Below are 21,397 nucleotides of genomic sequence, written 5' to 3' on the forward strand. Positions count from 1 at the left end.
CAAGAGGCTAGCTTTTTGACTTGTGTTTGGTATGTAGGAGCTTCTGCTGGCTGAGAAGTGGGCCCGGATGAACAAACTGCCATTCCCTAAGATCGACCCTAAAGTGTTTGACCGCGAGGGCCTGAAAGAGTGCTACGTCTTCAAGCCAAAAAAGGGGGAACGGAACTGCCCCACTGTCATCCATTTTGTCCTGGTCAACATCAACTTCAGGACATTCAAAGCCCCTGGTAAGTACTGTATGTGTACTGTATACCTGAGGTAGGACCAAGTCACTATTATTCGACTCCACAACTCTTGTGTATACCATATGCATGTCTGTATAGGTTGTGTATGTGAAATATATTAGATTTCTTTAGTCGAACAGTAGTCTGGTTTACAAGAGAAAAAAAAAGAAAGAAAATCATGGTGTATAAGACACCTGTCTGATTGGTGCCTGGTTGAGTGGACTGATCCATTGTGGAGGCTGTGGGGATGGTACAGTCCATCAGTCTAAGACTTATATTATGTACAATGATGCAATACAAATACAGTTTTTCATAACAAATGGTCGCTGTCCGCGGTTCTGAAACACATCAGTGCTCTGTTGATTTGGCGCTTGTAGCTATGTGCATAATAGTAAAGTTAATCAGCATGGTGTTGAGAACAATGTGGTGGAGGCAGCAGTTGAGTTAGGAGATGAGAAAACAGCCCTTGCCTTAATCGTCTAAGAAAAGTGAGGAGAGAGGAAATCCCAACTTAAATAGGTCTATAATCAACAGCCTAACTGTTAAATGTGCCTGGCTTTATTAATCATCCATATCTACAGAAATAAGACAGATCCTGCTTCTGTTGCCTGTTTTACTGTTTGGTTGGTAGTCTAATGATTCCGTGAGCACCAAGCCTCTTGCTGTTTTTAATCTTTGCTATGCTGTAATAAAGGCTTTACACTTATTTTGTTAGACCAGCCTCTCTGGTATTATTTATAATGTATTTAATGCTCGTCCAAATAATAATTTATAACAATAATAACCCTCCTTTTTCCTTGATCTCCTTCTTATTGTTATTATTACTATTATTATGATCATCCTTATAATAATAAGTAATGTCATTATCATTAGTAGGGTTAGTGTAGCAGCCTTGTATAACCACCATTGAGCTGTAGGCCAAAGAGAGCATCCGGTTTAGTCTTAAAACCGTAACTTAGTTAGGCCTATATTTCAATACTTATATAGGCTACTGTATCAATCAATCATTTATTTGTTCATGTCATCACACAGCATACGAGTTATTCATGACGTGAAATGCAATCAAGCATTTTAGTTTTAAAATAAAATAAAAAATGCAACCATTTAATAATTAGCATAAACAATAAATAGGCCTAAACTGTTCCATTTCGGGAAATTTCATTAACCAATTAATGCGACTGTTTTTAGACTTTGATGTACCGTAATAGAGGCTTTACAAAAAATAAAAATAATCGTTACAGCATACTCTCTAGTACGCTTACAATTTATTTGGTGTTGTTTACATTGTTCCAAATGGTCAGAAAAATTGTTGTAATCTAACAACAGCTGTTTGGCACATAATATGTACGCATGTAATGGTTTTCTTCATCTGAAGGAGAGGCGGACCAAAGCGCAGCGTGGTGGTTATTCATATTCTTTAATTTATAAAGAAACTACACATGAGATAACTAACAAAACAACAAATGTGAGAAAACCTAAAACAGTCCCATCTGGTGCAAACACAAAGACAGGAACAATCACCCACAAACACACAGTGACACCCAGGCTACCTAAGTATGATTCTCAATCAGAGACAACTAATGACACCTGCCTCTGATTGAGAACCATACTAGGCTGAAACATAGAAAACCCCAAATCATAGAAAATCAAACATAGACTGCCCACCCAACTCACGCCCTGACCATACTAAATAAATACAAAACAAAGGAAATAAAGGTCAGAACGTGACAGTACCCCCCCCCCCAAAGGTGCGGACTCCGGCCGCAAAACCTTGACCTATAGGGGAGGGTCTGGGTGGGCGTCTGTCCGCGGTGGCGGCTCTGGCGCGGGACGCGGACCCCACCTCACCATTGTCTTAGTCCGCCTTATTGTCCGCCTCCATGGCTTTCTCACCATGGCCACCCCTCTCAATGACCCCACTGGACAGAGGGGCAGCTCGGGACAGAGGGGCAGAAGCTCTGGACAGAGGGGCAGAAGCTCTGGACAGAGGGGCAGAAGCTCTGGACAGAGGGGCAGAAGCTCTGGCGCCTCTGGGCTGAGGGGCTCTGGCGCCTGAGACTCCGGCAGCGGCGCCGGACAGGCGGGAGGCTCCGGCAGCGGCGCCGGACAGGCGGGAGACTCCGGCAGCGGCGCCGGACAGGCGGGAGACTCCGGCAGCGGCGCCGGACAGGCGGGAGTCACCGGCAGCGGCGCCGGACAGGCGGGAGACTCCGGCAGCGGCGCCGGACAGGCGGGAGACTCCGGCATCGGCGCCGGACAGGCGGGAGCCCCTGTAAGGATGGGCCGGAGAGACAGCCTGGTGCGGGGGGCTGCCACCGGAGGGCTGGTGCGTGGAGGTGGTGACGGATAGACCGGGCCGTGCAGGCGCACTGGAGCTCTTGAGCACCGAGCCTGCCCAACCTTACCCGGTTGAATGGTCCCGGTCGCCCTGCCAGTGCGGCGAGGTGGAATAGCCCGCACTGGGCTATGCAGGCGAACCGGGGACACCGTGCGCAAGGTTGGTGCCATGTAAGCCGGCCCAAGGAGACGCACTGGAGACCAGATGCGTAGAGCCGGCTTCATGGCACTTGGCTCGATGCCCACTCTAGCCCGGCCGATACGCGGAGCTGGAATGTACCGCACCGGGCTGTGCACCTGCACTGGGGACACCGTGCGCTCCACCGCATAACACGGTGCCTGCCCGGTCTCTCTTGCCCCCCGGTAACCACAGGGAGTTTGCACAGGTCTCCTACCTGGCATAGCCATACTCCCTGTGAGCCCCCCCCCAAGAAATTTTTGGGGCTGACTCTCGGGCTTCCATCCGCTCTGCCGTGCTAGTTCCTCATAATGCCGCCTCTCTGCTTTTGCTGCCTCCAGCTCGGCCTTGGGGCGGCAATATTCTCCTGGCTCTGCCCAGGCTCCTTTACCGTCTAGAATCTCCTCCCAAGTCCATCTCTCCAAATAGTGCAGCCTTTCCCACTGCTGCTGCTCCTGCTGCTGCTTTTGCCGTTGCCCGTTACCACGCCGCTTGGTCCATGGTTGGTGGGTGATTCTGTAATGGTTTTCTTCATCTGAAGGAGAGGCGGACCAAAGCGCAGCGTGGTGGTTATTCATATTCTTTAATTTATAAAGAAACTACACATGAGATAACTAACAAAACAACAAATGTGAGAAAACCTAAAACAGTCCCATCTGGTGCAAACACAAAGACAGGAACAATCACCCACAAACACACAGTGACACCCAGGCTACCTAAGTATGATTCTCAATCAGAGACAACTAATGACACCTGCCTCTGATTGAGAACCATACTAGGCTGAAACATAGAAAACCCCAAATCATAGAAAATCAAACATAGACTGCCCACCCAACTCACGCCCTGACCATACTAAATAAATACAAAACAAAGGAAATAAAGGTCAGAACGTGACAACGCAGTGCTGGCTCCTTAGCTTATTTTTCTTGATCTCCAGTATTTTCCACATCTTGTCAAATTAATTCCACACATCTGACTTCCCCTTTACCTCCTGTGCAACCAGTAAACGTTCCCCCTGTTTCAAGTTTATTTGTCACGTCGTGTGCATCCATTTTTATGTCATGTGTTACATTGTGAGTTGATTTTTTTATTGAACCTTTATTTAACTAGGCAAGTCAGTTAAGAACAAAATCTTATTTACAATGACGGCCTACCCCGGCCAAACCCGGACGATGCTGGGCCAATTGTGTGTCGCCCTATGGGACTCCCAATCGCAGCCGGTTGTGATACAGCCTGCATTCAAACCAGGGTGTCTGTAGTGACATAGTGTCTTAGACCACTGCGCCACTCGGGAGCCCCCGAGTTTGTAACCAGTCTATCAAGTTTATAACCAGTTTATTGATGTGATAATGATATGCTATATGTCAGGCCCTATTGGTCACGTGCATGTAAAGCATATATGTGTCACATGAAGAGAGCAAGGGTTGAGGGAATAGAGAATGTTTTTCTTAACAAATGATGGATTTCGGTAACAAAACTTTTCAGTCAGAAATGGCTGTGAATATGTTGCAGCTTCAGCAACACGTACAGCGTGATAAACATGTTGATGTTCTGTGGTGGTCGCTGCAGCAGGGAGGAGAGTCTTTTTTTTAACACAGTGCAGCAAGTCTGAGCCAGGCCCAGCACAATCAAGTCAATTGTGGTCCTCTAGTCATTTGTGTGTCTTAATTATTTAATCAAACAATTTGCTTAAAGCATCAGACAAGCTCAGTGCATATAGTTGATTTGATAAAAACACATAGGATGTGTCTATATATGGAAAAATGTAGTCGGAGACAGCCCTAGCATACTGTATTTTTTTTTTTACCTTTATTTAATGTTCTGTTGCTGATGACTGGGATGAATGCAGAAAAAGATTTCAGGACAAGACACCCTCTTTATGACTAGGCCTATCTGACTTATATTATTATGATGTCATAATGCTTCTTGACAATGTCATAAAGAATATTTACTTAGTCCATTAGGACAGGATGGTGACAGTGTCATGAAGTCTATTTTCTGCTAGATATTTAACATAATATGTTAAATACAATATGAAGGAAAAAAATGACAATATACATCATTCATAACAACAACAACAAAGGACTTAAGAAACAAATTATCAAACAAAAATAAACTTCTTGGCAGGGAAAAAACACATTGGAATAAATGTGGGTTTTGACATTCTTGTAGGTGTCCTAACAAGACATAACATAATATAATACAGTGCATTCGGAAAGTATTCAGACCCCTTGACCTTTTCAAAAACAAATTACATTACAGCCTTATTCTGAAATGGATTAAATAGTTTTTTTACTCATCAATCTACACACAATACCCCATAATGACAAAGCAAAAACTGATTTTTAGAAATGTGTGCAAAGTGAAGAGGCGACTCCGGGATGCTGCCCTTCTAGGCAGAGTTGCTGTCACGTTTCTTCAAAATTGAACCCAGAAGCAGACCAGGACAAGGAGAGTAGGAAGAAGGTGAGTATTTATTTACAAGTGAATGTGAATGGGTAGATATATCCAGGTGGCGTAGCGGGCAGCGGTGGTGAGTTGATGGGAGTAAATAGGTGGATCCAATGGGGAAGCGGAATCCTCCGACGACCAGGCGGGAATGGGGTAAATGATCCGGGTGAGTAACTGAAGACAGAACAAACGGAGGTAAGTTTAAGGCAAGCAAGACGTACAAAACAACAAAACAAATTCTATCCAACTTGAGGCTGATACTATGGCACAACATACTGTTCATGGCTAACGATCCGGCAGGGAATGGTTGTCAGGTCCGGGCTTATGAAGAGGAGAGATGATGATCAGGACCAGGTGTGCAGATAGCTGATGGGATACAGGTGCGGGTAATCAGAACTCCCAACTGGCTACATTGCCCGGCAACCAGACAGGGTGCGTTCCAGGACGCCGGAAAACACACTCCAGGACAGAACACTGGCAAATATCAGACTCAGGAAACGGGATTCGTGACAGTACCCCCCCTCCGACGAACGCCACCGGGCGGACTACCCGGAGCGCCAGGGTGGAGGCGGTAAAAGTCACGAAGCAGGTCATCGTCAAGGATCTGATGCCGAGGAATCCAACTCCTCTCCTCAGGACCATATCCTTCCCAATCCACTAAATACTGGAACCCTCGACCCCGCCGTCTGGAGTCCATGATGCGGCGCACCGTGTAGACAGGACCACCTCCGATCATCCGAGGAGGAGGAGGATGAGGAGGAGGGGGCAACAGAGGACTGAGGAGAACCGGCTTGAGGCAGGAGACATGAAAGGTGGGATGTACTCTTAGTGTAGCAGGCAACTTGAGTCGGACCACAACAGGATTAATGATCTTCTCCACTACAAACAGTTTCCTCGACTCAGTCCGTAGAGGAAGATCCCGTGTAGCCAACCAAACCTTATCTCCAATGGTATAAGCGGGGGCAGGAATACGGCGACGATTCGCCTGGATCTGATACCGGTCAGAAACCTTAAGGAGGGCCTTCCTGGCCCGATGCCAGGTGCGGTGGCAACGACGAATGTGGGTCTGGACAGAAGGAACCGAGAGATCCCGCTCCTGAGAAGGAAACAAGGGAGGTTGGTAACCGTACAGGCACTGGAAGGGAGACATCCCAGTGGCAGATGAAGGGAGAGTATTATGAGCATACTCAACCCAGGGTAATTGAGAGGACCAAGAGGTGGGATCAGAGGAAACAAGACAGCGCAGCGTGGACTCCATCTTCTGGTTGGCTCTCTCCGCCTGACCATTAGATTGGGGGTGAAATCCAGATGTGAGACTGACTGTAGCTCCAATGGCCAAACAGAAGGACTTCCAGACAGCAGAGGTAAACTGAGGACCACGGTCAGAAACAATGTCACAGGGCAACCCGTGGACCCTGAACACCTCCCTAACCAGGATCTCGGACGTCTCAGTGGCAGAAGGCAGCTTGGAGAGGGGAACAAAGTGGGCAAACTTGCTGAATCTATCCACAATGGTCAGAATAACCGTGTTACCAACAGAAGAGGGCAACCCCGTGACAAAATCCAGGGCCAGATGCGACCAAGGTCGCCGGGGAATAGGTAAGGGGTGAAGAAGCCCAGAGCTGGCCCGATTGGTACTCTTATTCTGCGCACAAACAGGACAAGCGGCAACAAACCTCCGGGTATCTTCTCCCATGGCAGGCCACCAAAATCGTCTGCGCAGTAACGCCATAGTCCGAGCAACACCAGGGTGACAAGCTATCTTGCTGGCGTGGGACCACTGAAGGACAGCAGAACGAACCGACTCAGGCACGAACAACCGGCCGGGTGGACCGTTATCGGGCCCGGCTGTGTCCGAAGAGCCGCCATCACCTCCTCCTCAATCCTCCATGTAACGGCTCCCACGACAACGTTCTGGGGAAGAATCATCTCAGTCTTGGCCCCACTCTCCTCCGTCTTGGAGAACATCCGGGACAGGGCGTCCGCCTTCCCGTTCTTCGACCCAGGTCGGAACGTCAGGGAAAAATTGAAGCGTCCAAAAAACAAAGCCCACCGGGCCTGACGGGAGTTGAGACGTTTAGCCGATTGCCCGTAAGCCAGATTCTTGTGGTCAGTCCAGACCACAAACGGTTGCTCCGTACCCTCCAACCAGTGACGCCACTCCTCCAAGGCGAGCTTCACAGCGAGAAGCTCCCGGTTACCCACATCGTAGTTTCTTTCAGCTGGAGAAAGACGACAAGAGTAGAAGGCGCAGGGATGGAGTTTACCGTCAGTGGAGCTACGCTGGGACAGGATGGCGCCCACCCCCACATCAGACGCATCCACCTCCACAACGAACTGACGGGAAGTGTCAGGTTGAGAGAGAATCGGGGCGTTGGTGAATCGGCTCTTCAAATCTCGGAATGCTCGGTCTGCCTCAGGAGACCAACAGAACTTTCTGGTGCAAGACGTCAGTACAGTTAAAGGGGCGGCCACCCGGCTGTAATCACAGATAAACCTCCGATAAAAATTCGCAAACCCCAGGAATCTCTGGAGCTGCAATCTCGTACCGGGCTGGACCCAATCCCGAACCGCCCGAACCTTCTCTTGGTCCATCTTGATCTCTCCCCTGGAGATGATGTACCCGAGGAAGGACATCGTGTGGGTGTGAAAATCGCACTTCTCAGCCTTCACGAACAGACGGTTCTCCAATAACCGCTGCAGGACCTGCTTGACATGCTGAACGTGGCTAGAAAGCTCCTTCGAGAAGATGAGGATATCATCCAGGTAAACGAACACAAAAATACCAATCATATCTCTCAGAACGTCATTCACCATACTTTGGAACACAGCAGGAGCGTTGGTCAGTCCAAACGGCATCACCTGGTACTCGAAATGTCCCATCGGAGTATTGAACCCAGTCAACCACTCGTCCCCCTCCTTGATCCGAACCAAATGATAAGCATTACGTAAATCAAGCTTCGTAAAAACCGTAGCACCCTGTAAAGAATCGAAAGCCGAGGTCATCAAGGGCAGGGGATACTTGTTCTTGACCGTAATATCATTCAAACCCCGATAATCAATACACGGTCGAAGAGAGCCGTCCTTCTTGCTCACAAAAAAAAATCCTGCTCCCAGAGGTGATGACGAAGGCCGAATGAGACTTGCAGCTAGAGACTCCTTGATGTAGGTCTCCAAGGCCTCACGTTCAGGTCGAGAGATACTGTATAACCGTCCCTTGGGAAAGGCGGCTCCAGGAAACAGATTAATCGCACAGTCATAAAGTCGGTGGGGAGGAAGGGACTGAGCCTTCTGTTTACTGAATACTTCACCCAACTCGTGATATGTTTCTGGAACCAGGGACAAATCAGGAGGAGCAGAGGCACTGACCTGACTGGAAACGGCAGGAGAACAGGCAGTCCTAAGACAGTTAGCATGACAATCAATGCTCCAACTAGTTATCTTCCCCGTCACCCAATCAAACGAGGGATTGTGTTCCTTCAGCCAGGGGTAACCAAGAACCAGAGGAACATGGGGCGAGGACAGAATGAAGAAGGAGATAAATTCTGAATGATTCCCCGACAACAACATCTTAACCGGTTCAGTCCTCATAGTGATCCGTGCCAGACTACTGCCGTTCAGAGTGGTTGCTACAATGGCTTCCGGCAATTGCTCCTTGGAAAGCCCCAGCTGTTCCACCAAGTCGGCATCAATAAAGCTGCCATCGGCACCTGAATCGATAAAAGCGTTCATCTCTAAGCTCTGATCCTTATTCATAAGGGTCGCAGGAAAACGGGGTCTGACAGGATTCTTGAGAGGTTGAAACTGGCTCGCTAAAATTCCTCCCAAAACTAGCGAGCCGGGCAGTTTAACGAGCGCTGTGGACAAGCGGAGATGTAATGTCCTGAGATACCACAGTAGAGACAGCTGTTGGTCTCACGTCTACGTTGGCGCTCCTCCTTAGTTAGCCCGTGTCTCCCCACTTGCATTGGTTCAGGATCTGGTGGCAAGACCCCTCCACTAATCCCGTGTGGGGAATAACGATCAATACGTTCTGGTTCACTTCCTGAACCGAATGGTAACCGAGTTGCTGATTGATTGGATGGGCCCCACTGCTTCTGCCTCCTTCTCTCTGGGACTCTATTATCTACCCAAATAGATAAAGTGACCAAGCTGTCTAGGTCACTAGGCTCTGGATAAGAGATCAGCTCGTCCTTGAGTTGCTCCGACAACCCCTGGTAAAAAACCGCTTGTAGTGATTCCTCATTCCAACCACTCTCCACAGCCAATGTCCTGAATTCTATCACAAAGTCTGCCACACTGCGAGCTCCTTGGCAAAGAGAGAACAAACGTTTAGCTGCGTCCTTACCTCGGACTGGATGGTCAAAAAGCTTTCTCATCTCTGCCGTGAAACCCTGGTATGACGTCATGCATGTGTCTCGTCGTTCCCAAACAGCTGAAGCCCATTCCAGAGCTCTACCACGCAGCAGCTCAATAACAAAATCTATCCTAGCCTTATCTGTGGCGTAAGAGTAGGGCTGCAGATCAAAAACTAACCCACACTGTAAAAGAAATGAACGGCATCCTCCCAGATCTCCCTCGTACTTCTCCGGTGTCGGAACCTTGGGCTCACGGAAGGAAACTGCTCCCGAATCGGCAGGTGATATGGGTGAAACAGGTGGTGGATGATCCGCCGGCAACCTGAGCTGACCCTGGATACTCGTTAATCGATCCGATAAGTTCCGGATTGAACCTGCTATCTCGTGTAGCGCCGTGTTGTGTTGTCCCAACATCTTCTCCTGCTGGGTAATGGCATGGCAAACGGAGTCCAGGTCCGCTGGGTTCATCCTTGGCCGGATCGTTCTGTCACGTTTCTTCAAAATTGAACCCAGAAGCAGACCAGGACAAGGAGAGTAGGAAGAAGGTGAGTATTTATTTACAAGTGAATGTGAATGGGTAGATATATCCAGGTGGCGTAGCGGGCAGCGGTGGTGAGTTGATGGGAGTAAATAGGTGGATCCAATGGGGAAGCGGAATCCTCCGACGACCAGGACGGGAATGGGGTAAATGATCCGGGTGAGTAACTGAAGACAGAACAAACGGAGGTAAGTTTAAGGCAAGCAAGACGTACAAAACAAATTCTATCCAACTTGAGGCTGATACTATGGCACAACATACTGTTCATGGCTAACGATCCGGCAGGGAATGGTTGTCAGGTCCGGGCTTATGAAGAGGAGAGATGATGATCAGGACCAGGTGTGCAGATAGCTGATGGGATACAGGTGCGGGTAATCAGAACTCCCAACTGGCTACATTGCCCGGCAACCAGACAGGGTGCGTTCCAGGACGCCGGAAAAAACACTCCAGGACAGAACACTGGCAAATATCAGACTCAGGAAACGGGATTCGTGACAGTTGCAAAGAAAAAGCCATATCTCAGACTGGCCATTAAAAAGAAAAGATTAAGATGGGCAAAAGAACTCAGACACTGGACAGAGGAAGTCTGTCTAGAAGGCCAGCATCCTGGAGTCGCCGCTTCACTGTTGACGTTGAGACTGGTGTTTTGCGGGTACTATTTAATGAAGCTGCCAGTTGTGACTTGTGAGGCGCCTGTTTCTCAAACTAGACACTATAATGAACTTGTCCTCTTGCTCAGTTGTGCACCGGGGCCTCCCACTCCTCTTTCTATTCTGGTTAAAGCCAGTTTCCTCTGTTCTGTGATGGGAGTAGTACACAGCGTTATACAAGATCTTCAGTTTCTTGGCAATTTCTCACATGGAATAGCCTTGTAATCGAACCCACAAATGCTGATGCTCCAGATACTCAACTAGTCTAAAGAAGGCCCGTTTTATTGCTTCTTTAATGAGCACAACAGTTTTCAGCAGTGCAAGCATAATTGCAAAAGGGTTTTCTAATGATCAATTAGCCTTTTAAAATGATAAACTTGGATTAGCTAACACAGGAGTGATAGTTGCTGATAATGGGCCTCTGTACGCCTATGTAGATATTCCATTCAAAATCATTTCCAGCGACAATAGTTATTTACAACATTAACAATGTCTACACTGTATTTCTGATCAATTTGATGTTATTTTAATGGACAAAAAAATCTGCTTTTCTTTCAAAAACAAGGACATTTCAAACTTTTGATCGGTAGTGTATTCCATACATAAGAGTACGCTCATAGGGAATATGCTCCTAAGGAAGTTGAAGGTTTATGCTAGAAAAGATGGTTGTGTGTGGGACTGGTATCTTACAAGATGCCTGGGGGGGTGAGTCATAAGGAGAAGATCTATGACCAGGTGCTATGTTGGGAATCTCTTGCTATGCTGGGAGCGAAGTGTGTGTAAACAGGGTATACATCATTGGCCATAGGAAGACAGGGACACATAGACACTGGCCAGGCCTCTCTCCTCTGCTCACACACTGAATTATAGTGTTTTAGGGCCTCACGAATGAGGAACACACACATGTACACATCCTCTGCTGTATTTGTGTTGTGTAGGAGAGAGAGTAGGTCACATCACTGGTCTGGTATTCCCCTGTAGAGTCGGTGACAAGTGTGCCATCATTTAGTGATCATTCATTCATGGAATTAGGAAATACATGAGAAGACATGTTTTAACAACCCAACCCAACCTTGTAAGGCAGACGGAAATACTTGCCGTACCTGCAGGCAACAGATTACGTAGTGTGTGGCCGTTTTGTCTAGTCCACGTCCTCAGTTAGAGCCTTGCATGGGCATGAATTTTAAGCCCTACCCATGCCCGATTGCTTCTGGCAAATTTAAAGGCCCGACCCTGCCCGAAACCCAAAATCAGAAATAACTTCCTCTGTTAATAAATCCATCAGCTGCTCCTCTCTGTGTCTGTCACTCGCTCCCTGCACGCTGCTCATGGTGGCTCTGGGTCTGTGAGTATCCAAAGCAACGGCTCTGTCACTCGCTCCCTGCACGCTGCTCATGGTGGCTCTGGGTCTGTGAGTATCCAAAGCAACGGCTCTGTCACTCGCTCCCTGCACGCTGCTCATGGTGGCTCTGGGTCTGTGAGTATCCAAAGCAACGGCTCTGTCACTCGCTCCCTGCACGCTGCTCATGGTGGCTCTGGGTCTGTGAGTATCCAAAGCAACGGCTCTGTCACTCACTCCCTGCACACTGCTCATGGTGGCTCTGGGTCTGTGAGTATCCAAAGCAACGGCTCTGCCACTCGCTCCCTGCACGCTGCTCATGGTGGCTCTGGGTCTGTGAGTATCCAAAGCAACGGCTCTGTCACTCCCTCCCTGCACGCTGCTCATGGTGGCTCTGGGTCTGTGAGTATCCAAAGCAACGGCTCTGTCACTCGCTCCCTGCACGCTGCTCATGGTGGCTCTGGGTCTGTGAGTATCCAAAGCAACGGCTCTGTCACTCGCTCCCTGCACGCTGCTCATGGTGGCTCTGGGTCTGTGAGTATCCAAAGCAACGGCTCTGTCACTCGCTCCCTGCACGCTGCTCATGGTGGCTCTGGGTCTGTGAGTATCCAAAGCAACGGCTCTGTCACTCGCTCCCTGCACGCTGCTCATGGTGGCTCTGGGTCTGTGAGTATCCAAAGCAACGGCTCTGTCACTCGCTCCCTGCACGCTGCTCATGGTGGCTCTGGGTCTGTGAGTATCCAAAGCAACGGCTCTGTCACTCGCTCCCTGCACGCTGCTCATGGTGGCTCTGGGTCTGTGAGTATCCAAAGCAACGGCTCTGTCACTCGCTCCCTGCACGCTGCTCATGGTGGCTCTGGGTCTGTGAGTATCCAAAGCAACGGCTCTGTCACTCGCTCCCTGCACGCTGCTCATGGTGGCTCTGGGTCTGTGAGTATCCAAAGCAACGGCTCTGTCACTCGCTCCCTGCACGCTGCTCATGGTGGCTCTGGGTCTGTGAGTATCCAAAGCAACGGCTCTGTCACTCGCTCCCTGCACGCTGCTCATGGTGGCTCTGGGTCTGTGAGTATCCAAAGCAACGGCTCTGTCACTCGCTCCCTGCACGCTGCTCATGGTGGCTCTGGGTCTGTGAGTATCCAAAGCAACGGCTCTGTCACTCGCTCCCTGCACGCTGCTCATGGTGGCTCTGGGTCTGTGAGTATCCAAAGCAACGGCTCTGTCACTCGCTCCCTGCACGCTGCTCATGGTGGCTCTGGGTCTGTGAGTATCCAAAGCAACGGCTCTGTCACTCGCTCCCTGCACGCTGCTCATGGTGGCTCTGGGTCTGTGAGTATCCAAAGCAACGGCTCTGTCACTCGCTCCCTGCACGCTGCTCATGGTGGCTCTGGGTCTGTGAGTATCCAAAGCAACGGCTCTGTCACTCGCTCCCTGCACGCTGCTCATGGTGGCTCTGGGTCTGTGAGTATCCAAAGCAACGGCTCTGTCACTCACTCCCTGCACGCTGCTCATGGTGGCTCTGGGTCTGTGAGTATCCAAAGCAACGGCTCTGCCACTCGCTCCCTGCACGCTGCTCATGGTGGCTCTGGGTCTGTGAGTATCCAAAGCAACGGCTCTGTCACTCCCTCCCTGCACGCTGCTCATGGTGGCTCTGGGTCTGTGAGTATCCAAAGCAACGGCTCTGTCACTCGCTCCCTGCACGCTGCTCATGGTGGCTCTGGGTCTGTGAGTATCCAAAGCAACGGCTCTGTCACTCGCTCCCTGCACGCTGCTCATGGTGGCTCTGGGTCTGTGAGTATCCAAAGCAACGGCTCTGTCACTCGCTCCCTGCACGCTGCTCATGGTGGCTCTGGGTCTGTGAGTATCCAAAGCAACGGCTCTGTCACTCGCTCCCTGCACGCTGCTCATGGTGGCTCTGGGTCTGTGAGTATCCAAAGCAACGGCTCTGTCACTCGCTCCCTGCACGCTGCTCATGGTGGCTCTGGGTCTGTGAGTATCCAAAGCAACGGCTCTGTCACTCGCTCCCTGCACGCTGCTCATGGTGGCTCTGGGTCTGTGAGTATCCAAAGCAACGGCTCTGTCACTCGCTCCCTGCACGCTGCTCATGGTGGCTCTGGGTCTGTGAGTATCCAAAGCAACGGCTCTGTCACTCGCTCCCTGCACGCTGCTCATGGTGGCTCTGGGTCTGTGAGTATCCAAAGCAACGGCTCTGTCACTCGCTCCCTGCACGCTGCTCATGGTGGCTCTGGGTCTGTGAGTATCCAAAGCAACGGCTCTGTCACTCGCTCCCTGCACGCTGCTCATGGTGGCTCTGGGTCTGTGAGTATCCAAAGCAACGGCTCTGTCACTCGCTCCCTGCACGCTGCTCATGGTGGCTCTGGGTCGGTGAGTATCCAAAGCAACGGCTCTGTCACTCGCTCCCTGCACGCTGCTCATGGTGGCTCTGGGTCTGTGAGTATCCAAAGCAACGGCTCTGTCACTCACTCCCTGCACGCTGCTCATGGTGGCTCTGGGTCTGTGAGTATCCAAAGCAACGGCTCTGCCACTTGCTCCCTGCACGCTGTTCATGGTGGCTCTGGGTCTGTGAGTATCCAAAGCAACGGCTCTGTCACTCGCTCCCTGCACGCTGCTCATGGTGGCTCTGGGTCTGTGAGTATCCAAAGCAACGGCTCTGTCACTCGCTCCCTGCACGCTGCTCATGGTGGCTCTGGGTCTGTGAGTATCCAAAGCAACGGCTCTGTCACTCGCTCCCTGCACGCTGCTCATGGTGGCTCTGGGTCTGTGAGTATCCAAAGCAACGGCTCTGTCACTCGCTCCCTGCACGCTGCTCATGGTGGCTCTGGGTCTGTGAGTATCCAAAGCAACGGCTCCACTTGGGCTGCTCTGCTCAATGATGAGACATGAGAAAGCAGTTAGTGGTTAGCTACTTTTTACCACTAAACTCTGACAGAACTCGAGGAACATTATTATTTTCTGTGAAATATATCTGAGATTGAAGCACTTCTGCCACCATGTTATGATCTTTGATCTAAGTCAGATATAGCTGTATTGCGCAGCAGAGCACAAGCAAATGGCTCAGCTTAAAAATGTTAGTGATCGATTTAGGGATACTCAGGCCTTGCCCGTACCCGAGTTATTGATGGAAAAACAGGCCATACCCGGCCCTGATGTATAATGTCGGGGCCCGTCGGACTCGGGTCGGGTATCAAAGCTCTACCGTCAGTCAAACTGCTCAGTGCTCAACATAGAGCTGGGCGACAAAAACCCATATCTTTATAAATTGCCTGAATTTATGTTATAACGATAAGTAGAACGATACATTTATAACATTAATGTGCACCACAGTTTTGTTTATTTTTATAACCTTTAAAGTACTAAAGTACTATGTACTATGGTTGTAAAGTGCTATGGTTATAGCCATCAATTGTCTAATTAACAATCACCCGTATTAGCAACCTTATTTCATTTCAAACTTCACATATCTCATGTACAGGCTACTTATCACAATGAACAATATCAGCAAAATGCCTGCGATAAGTGATTGGTATGGTCAGTGTCGATCATTTGCAGTTTATCGTTCCAGCTCTAAGTCAACAGTGAAACTGAAGCTAACCTCAAGGGTTAAGTTAAGGCATTCATTCCAAGTTGTTAGAAGGAAAGAGTCATCCATTTTGTATCTTATATTGTTTTTTGTGCATCTCTTAGGAATGTTCTATTGATTCCCGGAGTCATATTTTCATGTGTATCTGAGCTATTGCCGTTCAAGCAGGCAGAAATAGATACATGATGCAAACCTCTCCATACTAGCTGTATTTCTGCCTGCTTGAATTGATAGAACATGTCTCAAAAACGATATAACATTAAAACTAAGTGAATGATTCCTTTAAGGTTTGGATTAGGGTTAAAAAAATACAAATTATTATTTTTTTTTTTAACTAACAAGTGCTGGGCACTGGGATTGAACCCACGACATTCAGAGCCATAACTCACGGTTTAAGAGATACTGTTCTAGTTATAAGATGTTAACAGGCACTCGTATTGCCCCGAGTGGAGGAGATATTGCCATGTAAATAAAATGACTAGCCATCGTTTGTTAAAACGAGTTGACAGCTCACCATCACCCTGGAGCATGGGCTGAAACATCCATAGTTCTGAATGAGTCATATGATATAGGCTAGTATTAGCTATCACTGTCACACAAGGAAAGAATGGTATATGACCAATTATTAGTTAGTCATAGTCACTATCATCCTGAAGGACATATAGTGCCTTCAGAAAGTATTCACACCTCTTGACTTTTTCAACAAAAGAAAAAGTGTTACAAGGTGGGATTAAAATGTATTTAATAGGGTGTTGTTTTTTTGTCAACGATCTACACAAAATACTCTGTAATATCAAAATGGAAGAAAAATTCTAACATTTGTAAAATAATATATAAAAAATAAAACACTACTATATCTTGATTACATAAGTATTTAACCTCTTGAGTCAATACATGACAGTGTCACCTTTGACAGTGATTACAGAGTCTTTCTGGGGAAGTCTCTAAAAGCTTTGTACACCTCGATTATACAATATTTAAATTTAAATTCTCCAAGCTCTGTCAAGTTGGTTGTTGATTGTGCTAGACAGCAAGTCTTGCCATAGATTTTCGAGACGATTTAAGTCAAAACTGGAACTAAGCCACTCAGGAACATTCAATGTCGTCTTGGTAAGCAACTCCAGTGTTTTAGGTTATTGTCGTGCTGAAAGGTGAATTCGTCCCCCAGTGTCTGTTGGAAAGTACACAGAACCAGGTTTTCCTCAATTATTTTGCCAGTGCTTAGCTCTATTAGTTCTTAGCTCTCTCTTTTTATCCTAAAAAACTTAAGTCTTTGCCGATGACCCATAACATTATGCAGCCACCACCATGCTTGAAAATATGAAGAGTAGTACTCAGTGATGTGTTGTGTTAGATTTGCCCCAAACTTAACGATTTGTATTCAGGACATGAAGCTAATTTTCTTTTCAATTTTTTGTTTTGTTTTACTTTAGTGCCTTATTGCAATCGGGATGCATGTTTTGGAATATTTTTATTCTGTACATGCTTTCTTCATTTCACTCTGTCATTTAAGTTATTATTGGAGAGTAACTACAATGTTGTTGATCCATCCTCAGTTCTCTCTTATCACAGCCATTAAACTCTATAACTGTTTTAAAGTCACCATTGGCCTCATGGTGAAATCCTGAGTGGTTTCCTTCCTCTCTGCCAACTGAGTTAGGAAGGACTCCTGTATCTTTGTAGTGACTGGCTGTATTGATACACCATCCAAAGTGTAATGAATAACTTCACTAGGCTCAAGGGGATTTTGAAAGTCTCCTTTTGTTTACCCATCTACCAATACGTGCCCTTCTTTGTGAGGCCTTGGAAAAACCATCCTGGTCTTTGTGGTTGAACATGTGTTTGAAATTCACTGCTCGACTGAGGGACCTTACAGATCATTTGATGTGTGGAGTACAAAGATGAGGTAGTCCTAAAAAAATAATGTTAAAAACACTTATCTGTGAGTCCATGACTTTTTAAGCACATTTTTACTCCTTAACTTATTTAGGTTTGCCATAACAAAGGGGTTGAATACTTATTGACTAAAGACATTTCAGCTTTACATTTTTTATTAATTTGTAAAAATGCCTAATTCCACTTTGACATTATTGGGTGTTATGTGGAGGACAGTGACACAACATCTCAATTTAATCAATTTTAAATTCAGGCTATAACACAATAAAATGTGGAAAAGGTCAAGGGGTGTTGATACTTTCTGAAGTACATATCATCCTGTTGCTGTGTGTTTGAAGGAGTTCCTCGGGAGACGGAAAAGGAGAAGGAGATGGCTGACTTTGACATCTTCGACGACCCTGAGAGTCCGTACTCCACGTTTAACTTCCAGTACTCCAACCAGGCCTTCACACAGCTCCACGACCTCATGGAGTTCAACACGCTCAACAACATCGAGGTACGTTCAACCTTCAACTGCATCACCACTGGCTACTGTACATCCATTTCTAAATGTGTTAGAAAGTCGGACAGTCTTTGGAAGAGTTAGATCGATTAGGAGCTCTAAAAAGGGGTATGTCGATACGCAATGCTCAAACATCAAGGTCAATTTGAATGCTGGAGCCATACTAGTTTTCTCTGGGGTTGGTGTGTTTTACAACATCAAGGTCAATTTGACATTCAGTTGTTCTGGCTCTTATGCACTGTCTAAAAAAAGATCCCACGAATCAAAAGGTCAGTTCAGTCGGTCAGAACTAATATGCCAATGACTAAAGGGGTTTCTCGATATGACAGAAGTACTGTATGTAGGTAGATACTGATTCCTGCTCCTGATTCCTGCTCAAACCACCCTCAACAAAGAGGTCAGTTCGGTTAGCCAGAACTAATGTATGTAAAACAACATTCCAACAACGTAAATGTCAGTTCAGCCAGGCAGATGTAATGTATGTAAAACATTCCAGCAACATCAATGTTTGCTCAATTATCCGTCAGTAACTAGGGGTCCCCCGGGCATGGAACTGCCAACATCTGTGTAGGCCTATGCTGATTGATACGTATCTAACCTCTAATCACATTTCAATGAATTATGATTTCTTGTTAATGGTCAATTGACTAACCACTTGTGTTGGTTAATACAGTGTTTTATCCATTTCACCTCCTCCATCCACCTCTCTCTTGACCAGGTGATAAAAGAGGCCATTAAGGAGAGCATCGTGTACAGGAAGGAGAATCCATCCCGCTGCTCCGTGTCCCTCTCACTCAACGAGATCCAGAACAAAATGTTCCTGAAGCGGGAGAAACCCCGGAAGTGAGAGCCGGAATGCTGCGAAGAGCAAGGTCAAGCTATCAGACGAAACTGGCATTGGAGAGTGGAGATTTTCCTATATTTTTACATTTTTCATTCAGGAAACTTTGTTGCTTTGTTTTGTCCATCTAATGTGAATGAAGAGGGTTTGGTGTAAACCATGGAAACCTGTGGTGGATATCACTGAACAACATGACAAAGACTTGTTATGGACCCTAAAGTTGAGTGATATAAAGTCTGAAGAGATGTTAAAATAGCAGTAAACTAAACTCAAGGCTCCTTAATTGACTTTCCATTTTTATAAGTGCTACTCATGTATGTATTATGTGTTTTTAATGTAGCAGGGTTTTCCTACAGTATAGTTGTAAACAGTTGTTACTGATCTAAACAAGTGATCTCACAGGAAACCATGGAAACCATAGAAGAAGAGGCGTCCTTAAACCATCAGGTTGTGTTCGATGCCAACTACTAAAACACCGCCAAGTGCAACCGTCTGGATTCCTCAAACATCTCAATTATGTTTATTCAACGCAGGGAGTGGCTCCAACAACAAACAACACTCAACACCATAGAAACGGCCTTTCTGTCTGCCTCCTTTATAGTCCTCTCTCACGTTAGTGTGTTTATTTTCCTGACTGTGTTATTTCAGGCTTCCCCTTACATACTCGGACCAAGTTTTTTGTTTGGGGCAGAGTAGTTTCCTCCCACTGTGACCCCTCCTCACCCCCACCATCTTCCCATACTCTACCCCGCAGATATGGTCTGGTGTGTCTGTGCTGAGGTGGGGTGAGAGGGGTGGGGTGTAACCCTGGAGAGGGTGTGGTGTGATGGCTTCACGGCTCTTGTCGGCACACAATGGAATTTCAAACACTACACCTACACCTGCAGCAGAGTCTGAAGAGAAGTATCTGACATACTACACCTACACTTGCAGGGGTCAAAGGGTATCCAGTGTGCTGTGGAATTTTACACAGAACAGAAAACCCTGTCTGCTGACCATGGTCTGCCTGAGCTCACATTTCAGCCTACTTTTTAAAACAATGTTATGTAAAACAGCTGATTTTCTTCAATTATTTCTAGCTTGTTGCTTTGTGTGTTTTTACTGTGTATTTTCTTTTGTGCAAATTAATATTTCTGCATTCTTTGACGCTTTAACCTTATTGTTTATTACTTTTAGGTCACAGGAGGTTGGTGGCACCTTAATTGGGGAGGACGGGCTCGTGATAATGGCTGGAGTGGAACGGTATCAAATACATCAAACACATGGTTTCCATGGTTTCCATGTGTTTGATGCCATTCAATTTGCTCTGTTCTATCCATTATTTAGAGCCGTCCTCCCCTCAGCAGCCACCACTGCTTTAGGTCTCCCAGAGATTGTCATATTGTTGTTGGCTATTTTCAGACTGAATTGCATTTCATACTGAACTTTGTGCAACGTCGCACAAGCAATGACAGTCATACCGCTTGATCTTTTCAGGACACCTGTGTGGCACCTTTTTATTCAATGGATTTTATTCTCTTAGGTAGAATGAGTACATGGAGAGTAGGACATATGTCTCTTTTTCATGTAAAGCTGTCTTGGACTACAGTAAATAGTCTTCTTTTTTAGTTTTTAGTTTTTTTTAAGGTTAATTTTTACAATTATGGGAAATAAAGTGTTTCACGGATTTCAAACTGAGAGGACCCAAGTAGTGTAGTCATACACTTCTGCTTTTCTTACCTTGTCCTTTTTATTATTTGAACCAATAACATACACCATGTTTATGTACAACATACATGTAATTGAATAAAAGTCCAAGTTGTCTTCTTTCTCAGTAATCCAACACCGACTATACATGTTATTGTGGCTTGGAAAGGGGAACAACTTCAGGTTGTAGAAGTACTTGCCAACACTAATTCATCTCATGCAACGTTTCCACTATAGAAATGTCAATTTGATGCTTGAATTCACGACCATGTAGACCCTGGAAATCGGAGGTTTAACACACACACACACACACACTGTAACTTTCACTGGACTGGAAAACATATTTTAGCCTTATGAAAGGAAATGCCTTGGCCAGGCCTAGATGACCTAGATCTGGCTGTGATCTTTTTCATAGGTCTGCTACTATGAGAAACCCCATCACAACAAGGACAATGTGGCCACAGTAAAATAATCCACCTGAAACCTTCATAACATGAAGCCCAGGCAGTTTCTTAGCAGAATCTTCCTCCAGCTACAGAACATAACCGTAGCCACCCACAGGCTGGTTAGAGACCTGTTGAAGCACATCGCACAGTAAATCATTACATTTTCCAATTAAATCATCATGCAAAAGTAATATTCCCATCATGTGAGAGTACTAATTATGTGCTTAGGATAGTTTGCTGCGGTGCACGTCTGAGGGTGCCTCCTCTCTGGCATGAAAACCACTCGCCTAACGCCCTCTGGATCGACTTTAACGTGCTCCGTTTACTGTAGTCTAGCTGCTCAGCACAGCCAT

General features: G+C 47.0%; 1 protein-coding gene across 1 annotated transcript in view; it reads left to right on the plus strand.

The window, feature by feature from the left end:
• Positions 1 to 20,729, plus strand: part of pla2g4ab (phospholipase A2, group IVAb (cytosolic, calcium-dependent)) — a 64,805-nt gene extending 44,076 nt beyond the window's left edge. The window contains exons 16-18 of the mRNA XM_031785571.1: positions 38 to 227; positions 17,908 to 18,065; positions 18,790 to 20,729. Of these exons, the coding sequence (XP_031641431.1) occupies positions 38 to 227; positions 17,908 to 18,065; positions 18,790 to 18,918 (477 nt within the window). The 3' untranslated portion in view covers positions 18,919 to 20,729. The remainder of the gene's footprint in view (positions 1 to 37; positions 228 to 17,907; positions 18,066 to 18,789) is intronic.
• Positions 20,730 to 21,397: the final 668 nt, after the last annotated feature.

This window comes from Oncorhynchus kisutch, linkage group LG13 (assembly GCF_002021735.2).
Source record: "Oncorhynchus kisutch isolate 150728-3 linkage group LG13, Okis_V2, whole genome shotgun sequence".
In the NCBI taxonomy this organism is placed as follows: Eukaryota; Metazoa; Chordata; class Actinopteri; order Salmoniformes; family Salmonidae; genus Oncorhynchus; species Oncorhynchus kisutch.